This window comes from Martes martes, assembly GCF_963455335.1.
Source record: "Martes martes genome assembly, chromosome: 3".
NCBI lineage: Eukaryota > Metazoa > Chordata > Mammalia > Carnivora > Mustelidae > Martes > Martes martes.
Window position 1 is genome coordinate 133,033,089 of NC_137890.1, and position 10,350 is coordinate 133,043,438.

The 10,350-nt window shown below is 36.0% G+C and overlaps 1 protein-coding gene across 2 annotated transcripts in view; it reads right to left on the reverse strand.

Moving 5' to 3' along the window:
* Nucleotides 1-321: 321 nt before the first annotated feature.
* Nucleotides 322-10,350, reverse strand: part of XIRP2 (xin actin binding repeat containing 2) — a 74,764-nt gene continuing 64,735 nt past the window's right edge. Inside the window, exons 8-9 of one of the 2 annotated variants that reach the window (XM_080799080.1) lie at nucleotides 8,746-8,879; nucleotides 322-2,940 (exon numbers count right to left, since the gene is read on the reverse strand). In XM_080799080.1, the coding sequence (XP_080655206.1) occupies nucleotides 8,785-8,879 (95 nt within the window). In that variant the 3' untranslated portion in view covers nucleotides 322-2,940; nucleotides 8,746-8,784. The remainder of the gene's footprint in view (nucleotides 2,941-8,745; nucleotides 8,880-10,350) is intronic. The other variant, XM_080799081.1, reaches the window with a different exon arrangement.

Sequence of the window (10,350 nt, forward strand, 5' to 3'; positions counted from 1 at the left end):
TTGTTGAGAACATGCTAGCAAGAATTCGTTATACTTTCAAGGAGAAATAGTTTGCAACACTATATTGTGCTTTTATACTTAATAGAAACTCAGTGGTTTGTGTTTATATTGGAGAATAGGGAATAAGACCTGTTTTCACGTATGTACACTCCAAATGAATGAGAAGCCACTCATTTATATTCACATAATTTTTTCCTCGCAAAACCATCAAATGTATTTGCAAGAAGGCAAACTACAGAAAATTCAGAAGACAAATTTTCCGGACTATTGTTGTAATGGAAAAACTCAATATCCATCAAACACAACAAAAACCTGAAAAATGTAGTAATAATATAATTCGTAGATTTATTGATTACATATGGTTAAGCAGTAAAAATGCAATTTGCCTACTTTATTTAAGTAACTTCCAAAATCTTTGTCATTTAATTTCCGAGTATGGACATTATTTTGAAGAAAAATTGATATTTTTCATTAAATGTTAATAGATATATTCCATGATACTTTAATACAGGTTATTATTTTAAAAACATAATAATCATCATATCTTTAAAAATACAGAGAAAATGAGATGGCTGGGTGGCTCAGTCAGTTAAGCCTCTGCCTTCCGCTCAGGTCAAGATCTTGGGAGTCCTGGGATGGAGCCCAAGGGTAGTTCCCTGCCCAGTGGGCAGTCTCCTTCTTCCTCTGATGCACCTCCCTCTTGTGCTCTCTCTCACTTACTCCCTCTCTCTCAAATAAATAAATAAAATCTTTAAAAAAATACAGAGCAAACAAGGTGTTATACATAACTAATGAATCATTGAACACTACATCAAAAACTAAGGGTGTACTATATAGAGGCTAACTGAACATAATACAAAAAGAAAATTTTATATTTTCTAATAATACTGTGGCTTTGATTTAGTATTTTATTTTTTCCAAGAGTGTGTGTGTGTGTGTGTGTGTGTGTGTGTGTTAAATACATGCCCCTGAAAAGACAGTACCTAAAGTATGGAAAACATATATACTTAAGATGTCAATATATTTGGAAAAAAGTTACACAAGTATTTTGGTTGCACCCCAGGTAATTTCATTTTATTTCAACAGAAATTATAGAGAAGGTATAAGAATTGTGATAAATATCAGCAGTACAGAATCTTGCCTATGTTGTTATCCAGCATGGTGAAAAACAGCGATATCCTTAAGTGTCATTTGACAGGAAAACAGAACCATATTGTTTCATCTTTTCATTCCATTCAGAATAAAAGTAGATTCAAACCGATTATGGAAAACATTGTATAGCTTAATAAGGAAAATCCTGTTGTGACAGACATGAAATTTCTGAACATCAAGTTTACAACAAGTTCAACAAAATGTTATCAAGATCTCTCGTCTTATTTCGTGACATCCAGGTTTCTTGGTGCCTGAGTGTGGACTACGAGTGGCCCTCTAGAGATGTTCTACTCAGTGTCACTGTAGCATCTGTTCCTTTTAATTTGCTCTTCCACAGTGAGTTGTTCAGGCTGGACCTCCACTCTGGGAAATGAAGGCTTAGCTGCACATTCACTGCTCAGGGCACCAAAACTTGGATTCCCATCAACAGGGGCTGTTCCTATGGCTTCATCATGCCAGTGTTTGACATCCTTCCCCAGTTCTCTTAGATACAAACATGGCATATTTTTCATGTGGTCTACAGAATCTATCAAGTCATGTTCGAAAATATTCTCATCCTTTTTGGAAAAAGCAGTGATTTTCATGGTATTAGAAAAGAAGAAGTGTAGATTTTTGTTATTTGCATGGTTTCTTTTGATGTTTAAGATATTTTTATCAGAAGAGGTTATGGAACTTTCTTCCTTTACTATTAACCCGCCACCGAGGCCCGGTTTGGGAGCAGACTGCACAGGACTGCCCACAGGAGCTCTGTCAGCCTGTTTTCCGAGAGCCATCCCTAGTACGTTCCTCGAGTATGCCTTTTCAGATTCAAATATGCCAAGTAACTCTGAGATTCTAGATGCATTTTCTAAATTTTCAATTTGATATTCATTTGCAGTGTAGTTTGCTTCTCTTGACAGTGGTAATAGATTAGGAAATTCTAAAATAGATGTCTTCTGCCTGCAATTATTCAGACATGAGACGGCCACATAATTGTTATTATTATTCTTATTCAAATTCTCCTTACAACTTTCTGGCACCGCCTCACCATCAGTGTTAGTAACCTGTAAAACTTCTGCACCATCAGGTTCATTAGTTTTCTCATTTTTCTCCTTCTCAGCACTCTGCACAATCACATTATTGTCATTAAGATCCATTTCACTTTTCCTTTTATTCTTTGTATCTTCAGCCTCATTCAGCTTATCTTGCACATTCTTATTTCCTTCCTTCTCATCTTTTCTTGCTTCGTACATTTCCGTTTCTTTGATTCCTACAACAACCTCCTTCTGACATGTATGGATGGACTGCAGACACGGTTGCAGGAAAGAAATGTTATCTTGAGCTAGTCCTTTATTTTCCAGAGTTTTAATGTGTTCTATTAGTGATTCACTTTTGAATTCAGCAGATGTAGCAACTGTCATTTCTGGTGGCCACTTAGGTTTACTCATTTTGAGCTCTTCCTCAAGGGGGCAGGTTTTCTTAGGCATCTCCCTGGAAGGGGGCCAAATGATTTTTAATTTTCCCCTCTCCCTGAATTTTCTCAAATCATCTCTTTGCCCTTTACTGAGACCATCGTCTAAATGTTTATGAGGGTCCCCAAGTATGGCAGCGTTTTCTGCACTACTTTTACACGTATTTGTTTTTTCATTAGGAGTAAAGTCCACTGAGCTGCTTTGATTTTTGCAATTCCATCGATCTTTATGTTGTTTGTGTCCAAAACCTTCATCATAATTTCCTTTAGATTTGAAAAGTTGGTTAAAGTGAGGTTTACAATATATTTGTCCATGAAGTGATGCATAATTTCCCAAACTGCCAAAAAGAAAAAAAAATGTTTAACATTCCATATATACACTGCAAATTCATAGGGAATTAGGTAATTAATTATTTCAAGAATGAGTCAGAGATTCAGTGCAGTTAACTTACTGGCAATAGGAATGTGCTTATTAATTGAACATCCTTGTTAGATAACAGTTACCGCTAATACCCCACATGATGCATGTCTTATAGTATTTAGAATTTCATGCTAGATGTCAAGTATTGGTATAATAGGTATTATAGTGTAATGTATGTGTGGTTATAGATGGTAAAAAATAATAGGACTAAATCTCTGCTAACCCAGTGATTTATGTGAGGGAACGCAATTTTCAATAAATACTGAATAGCACACACACACACAAATCAACCATTTAAATTTCCTCGTTAACAAGATTTTGAATGAATTGGAAAGCTTGCCCATGCAATTGTTTATTTGGCCTCTTTTGGGGAGATTAACAAATAGAGTGCCTGTTAAAATTAAAGTCAGTTTAGTCAAAGGCATCATTTTTAATATCTCTGAATCTCCACATACAATCAGGTAGACCGATTAGATAGTAAAATTTAAACCCATGGATAAAATTTATAAACAAACTAAGTGACAAGGTACCCCTGCCAACCCCAAGACACAAGGAGGAAAGAATAAACTAACAGTTACAGTGGCATCTGTGTGAGTGATAGCAGAGAGAGTAAGGAAGTTGTATGAAAGACCAGAAAATATGAGACCACAAAATAGCCAGCCAGTGTTTACTGGAAAGTATCACACACCAATCAGAGAATAGTAGCTGAACAAGGAGGGATTTTACCTTCTCCATTAGCCAGTGAGTGCAAGGGCCCTGTGGTAGGAAAATCTGAAGAGGATAGAGAAGTCAAACTCTCAAAGCTGACAAATTGAGATTCTCCTTTTAGGACAAGACTTTACACTGACAAAAAAAAATATGGAAGTGGAATCAAAATGTAATTGGATAATGATGACAGCAAAGAAAGAGAAGGTCCTGACTAACATGGGGGAGAGGAATCAAGGCAGGAAAACCCAGAAATCAAAACACGATATTTTTTGGACAGTTTATGAAAACTGGAAGAGGTAGTTCTATGAAGTTTGGGAAAACCATCCTGAATTTTGCCTCTTTCTAAGATTTGGGAAAACTAATGCAATAAAAAAATAAGTAACAGGAGAGTGTTGAGGCCAAATATTATATAATGTTATTATAAGAAAAAACAGAGTAAGAAGCATTTATTAATATCCCCACAGACAATGAAAACATGTTAGAGAAACATGTTTTTAATATCAAAATTTTTAAAAATGGACTAAGAGACCTTAACACATGATAGAGACTTGAAAGAACAACATGAATTATAATTAGAAAACATCATAATTGTGGTGCTAGAAATAAGGGGAAAAAAGAAGTAAAAGAGAGAAAGTCAGTAATAAAAACTAAACTAAAAAATAAAAGAGTAAATAAACACAAAAGAAAGTATTTTAAGAAGAACTAGGGGAATAAAAAGATGAAAATTTACAATCAGAGAAAAGGAGAAGGATTTGAGAGAAAGATAAATATTAAAGATAGGCACAAAATAACCATGTATGGATAAGAGGAGTTCCTGAAGTAGAAAACAAAACAATGAAATAGGTTAAATATTAAAAAGCTATAATTTGAGGAAACTTTCCTGATATAAAGTGGTCTGAAACTGCATACTGATTGAGCACACTTGGCAACTGATGTTGTTGACCCACAATGACCAACATCAAGAACTATTCTAGTCAAATTAGTGGACTTTATTTTCATTTTTTATTTTTTGGACTTTAAATAAAAAGAAAAAAGTTCCTTTGTATTTATCTAAAAATAAAAAAAGAGAGTATATGATTTATACGGGAAAGAAAATTAGATTATCAGTCATTTGCAACACTTTATGCCAAAAAAATGGAACAATGCATTTAAGATATTCAGTGAAAGTAAGTATACGTCAAAGATTTTACTTTCAGCAAAACAGGCTTCCTATTATCAAGATCACAGAACAGACTTTTCTGAGGGAGATACTAGAAAATAAGCTTGTTTGCATAGCCAGACGGGCTACAGAAACATCTTCATATAGATTGGTGGCAAACATTGTCTATATTGTCATCTATAAACTGATGAGATGAGGACAATGAGGGAGACGGTGTGACACATGATGGCTGTGTCATATGACACAAAAGATAGAGCACACTTTTTAAAAAAAATGAGGTGTGGATGAGTGGGGAGCAAATGCCATTTTTTAAAGTTTTCATAATCAAATTAGGGATGCTGATAGTTTCACTATTCCAAAATTTTTATTCAAACAAATATGGGATATTCTAATTCTGTCATCTCCTTTGTCTTTGAGGACCAGAAGTCCTGAAGTGAAAGCAAGGAGACAGACGTGGAATAGAGAAGAGGCTAAAGCAGAAGCAATTTAGTTTTGAATTCAATTCGGAAATATTCCTACAAGTTCATGATGTATTTTTTCTTTATATATAAATATTTGCTAGCTCTTAACACTAAGAGAGCTTCAAAATGGTGACCAACCCAGTTGAAAAGAGCATGGAGATTATAGTCTTCAAATGCTATTTCTTATGTGAAGAAACCAGGGCTTCGGGAAATGACTGATTCCAGGTTCAGGGGAAGTAAATGTACCAAATGAACATGTAACATCTGGTCCTATCAGGCAGTGAGGAAACTATCAAAGATTACTTAGGTGTTGCCAAAAAGACTCAGAAAACAACATGAAGAGACCAAGGATAGAATAATTTGAGCTTCAGTTGTAATAACTGCATCCAGTTGGAGCCAATCAAATATATGCAAATCTATGAGTTTATAAAGATACCACAAATATTTTTTAAATTAGTTACCTCTAGAGGATGATAAGGAATCGTTTCATTACATTGTTAAATAAATAACGTGTACATTGGCAAACCAGGTAAATAAAGGGAAGAAGTTATGCATTTATTCTGCCTTTCCTCTACCAAGGATACCACTAAGTAACCAAATAGTAGATGAGGGGAAGCATCTTCTGTAAAAGTACTCAAACTAATAATGAAAAAGGAAGACTAAAGTGAGAATATCAACATTTTGCAAATATCAATTAATGGATATGTGTTAAGCTTCAATATCTGCTATGATCACAAAACGAGAAACAAGCAGACACTGTGTGCTTACTCTCTTCTTGCCAACACTCCCTGTGTTCTTGCAAAAGGTATCAAATCTTTACACTAGAATCTAGATTCAGCTGACATTTTCTCAGAAATGCAAAGGAGAAAGGAGTATGTGAATGGCACGGCTAGTGTGCAACCAGTAAATCCAGACTAGAAAATTCTACAGGTCAGGTATCTTGGGCTCTTCACAAATAAATTGCAAGGAATGAAAGAAATGGACAGAAACCTTTTAAAAGACTTAAAAGAAATGTCAAAGTTTAAAAAACTGAGCAAAACTATAGTATCTACGAGAGCATATTTGGATTTAAAAAACTATAAAAATGTAAGGAAGCAATGATGAAAAAGAATACTGTTCACTCACAGAGAGAGAGTGGGTGGGGCACATAGAAGGAGCTTCTGAAACTACTAGCAATGTTTATTTCTTGAACTTGGTACAGGTTACAAAATGTTCAATTTCTAATCATTCATTAAACCATACATTTGCTTTGTTTTTCTGTATTTGTGGCTTTTTGTACAGTGATTTTTAAAAAATATCAGTCATAAAATACTTTCGAGTCCCTACTGAAAGTCAGCCTTTACTAGGTGTTGACAGTCAAACATGAACACATTTCCTACAGCTGGATAACAATTACACTAGATTGTGTTAAGAATGGGCACGCCAGGGGGTGCTCTGGGAGCACATAGGAGGGACTCCTGATCCCTATGTGGGGCTCAAAGCAGCCTTCTTCAAAGACATGAACTCTCGGTTGAGGTCAGAAGAATGAGTACACATTAGCCTGGTGGAGAGCTGGAGGAGAGACACAAGAAAATTCCTACAAGGAGTGGAAATGATATGTGGGACCAGCTAAATATGAGAGAGAAAGAATGATTTTAAGGAACTGAAAGAAATGAAGACTTCATGAAAAATAACACACAATGCGAGGAAGGGGTGTTGGGAAAGGAGCTGGGGCAAGATTCTCTATTTCCTGTTAAATCTTAGTAAGATGCTAATTTGACTTTGATAGAGAAAACCATTATGTTTTAAACATAGAAGTGATCTCAGATTTGCATCTTAGAAAGATCATTTTCACTACAGCATGGACAAGTTCTTGTCTGTGGTGATGGAGGTAAGAGATAGTGGAGGCAGGGAGACTAACTTGTTAGAAAGACTGTTGCATCAGTACAGGTGAGAGATGACATTTGGAGGATACCTGGTCTGTGGGGATGGAGAAAAGTACATTTATGGGACCTCAATTATAGGACTTGGTCATTGCTTGGACATGGGGAATGAAGAAGAGGAAGGAGTCAAAGGTTAACTTCATGTTTCTGTCATTGAGTTAATGTTAATGTCATTTATTGAGAGAGTATCATATAGATAATGGGTCAAGGAAGGAAGGGTCAAGGTAGAGAGAAGATAATGGGGCATGCTGAATTTGGTATTCTTATGAGAAATATAATTGGAGATAAATATTAGTCATTAAGAGATAAGCATCTGATAGATGACAGTACTGGGCCACCCGTACAGATTTCAGAGTTAATCCACATGGATGATGATTAAAGTCATGGGAGGGGATGCAATAACCCATATTTTGATAAAGAATATTGACAGTGAGAAGAATAAATGGTCATAACAGAATTCTAAGAAACTGTGTTATGGTATTTCAATAATGGACAGAGAAAGAGTCACTCACATAGGAGTCTGAGAAGGAACACCCAGGAAGTAGGAGGAAACCATTATACTCTGGTGCGATGGAAACCAAGAAAAAACATGTTTCAGTAAGGAGTGTTTGACATTGTCAGTTAAAGCCAGGAAAGATATAGCCTGATACACATTAGATTTAGCAAAATAATGACAATTTCAGCATCTTAGGTTCTAGCCACATCAAATGCCACATTCACTAAAATTCATTTGTAATTGTGTTGATATGGTGCTTCTGTGGCACCAGAGTGTTGGGGGGCAGTGTATATAACCTGACATTAACAATACTCTAAATTATTATTATTAGTTTTTACTTAGATGGAACACTCAGACCGAGGTAAACTCTAGCCCGCCACCTGATTGTGTATACGCAGTTTTACGGGAATACAGTTGGGCCCGTTAATTTACAACCATACTTGTTTGTTTAGTTATCTGTGGAAGTTGTGTAGTAACAGAACTAGTATGGCCTATAAAGTAAAAAATATTTACTGCCTGGCCCTTTACAGAAAAAACTTGCTGACTCCTGATCTAAAATCTAGTTTTTAGGGGTGCCTGTCTGGCTCCGTCTGTAGAGCATGCTAATTCTTGATCTCAGGGTCTTGAGTTCAAGTCCCACATTGGGCTTAAAATAAGGTCGAAAGTAGAATCTAAACTTTAGACTAAACTAATAACTTAAAAATCCTGATCCGTATAGCATTTCTTGATTTTTCTTATCTATGCGATCTCCAGGTTTGGACAAAAGGGACCCTTCTGGATTTGATCAGGAAAGCAAAATTTCAATAGGAAAAAGGTCATGGCTATTCTGAAAACCCATCACAGAACCTGGCCACATTCCCCTTTACAGTTGTTTTAATGGATGACAACAAGATCTAGACACATTTGTATCTTCTAGAGACGTGTGTATATTGCAGACTCCTCCAAGATTTGTGCCCCAGACTACACAACATTTTACCTCAGCTGACTCTTGCAGTGGTGGCATCGGAAGCAGGACTTATGGAAACTCTGCTTGTCTGCTACTAGGCACTCCATTGGATAAACAGTCTTTTGACAGAGTATACATATTTCCTTGTCTTGGAGTAGCAGCTTCTAAAAATAAAAATTTACCAAAGTTTACCTGATACTATCTTCACTCACATTGTAAAACCAAAACAAAACCACAGCACATCGACTGGCCATGCAGTTATAGTCAAACCTCAAGACGGTTGTCCTAATCTTGCTTCTCGGGACATAGGCCAACTATCAGATTTGGGGTTTCAGCACAATCAACAACCAAAGTTTTCATTTTTTAAGGCATTCTGGAGAGATTTTTCTACAGTACCTACACATCTTTTTTTTTTTTTTTAAGATTTTTTATTTATTTATTTGACAGACAGAAATCACAAGTAGGCAGAGCAGCAGGCAGAGAGAGGGAGAAGCAGGCTCCCCGCTGAGCAGAGAGCCCAATGCGGGGCTCGACCCCAGGACCCTGGGATCATGACCTGAGCCGAAGGCAGAGGCTTTAACCCACTGAGCCACCCAGGTGCCCCCCTACACATCTTTTAAAGCTGAGGATATTGTATTTATTTAAATACTTCCTCGATGACTTCGTGTTGGTTCTCTGACATCATTTCTGAACTTAAATACATGAGACTCCTGAATACAAATGCTCCAGGCCATTTCCCCTCAGTCTAAATGGCTTTCCATTTTAGGGCGCTTTGGATTCTCATGTTTGCCTTTTACACTTTTCCTACCTCTTTCCTTGCTCTGCGGGCCCCAGGCTGCTGCACTCAGGTGAATCCCGGCTCCTGGGAATCACAGTGGTTCTATCTATAACCAGGTTTAAATAGTGGTTCCGAACGGACATAGAACTTTTACTTCAGTATTGTTTTTATCCTCACCACAATCCCATGAGACTAATGAACAAACTTTCATATTAGTTATATATAAAAGCATATATGCTCAGGGTTCTTTTTATAAATAAGAATGTCCTTTAGGGCTTTGATGCTTTATTTGAGCTACTAAGTGATATCCTTTGTTTATTTGGTTCCAGTAGGACATATATTTCTATATTTAACACCGGGTGTTTTTGTTTTTGTTTTGTATTTTCTATATGCTTTTAGACATCTTAACAGAAACTGAGCATTTGAAATTAATTAGACAGCTTTGCTTGATTATGCCAGAAGCAAACACATTGAGAAATCATATTAATCTGATAAACTAGACACATATGTTGCAAACATGATAGAAGCAAGATTATTAGTTTCAGCAGTTTTTATTTTTGAGCTTGATACTTCTTTCAATCTGTTTAGAAGAATGGACCACCCTAAAGGTGCACATTAATTATGTCAAGTCCTTTTACTGTAAAGCCTCATTAAGTATAAAAAGTGGGGAAATATAAAGAAATAAACTGTTCTTTGATGTTAAAAAAATACTAAGTTCATGTGTTTTGAATCTCCCTCCTTCTAAATATATAGTCAAATTTTTTTAATGTATTGTCCATATTCATCTGTGAATGAGGCCAACTGAGCTATCAATTGGAATTTAAGAAAGGTGAAATGAAATTTATAGAAAAAAACTA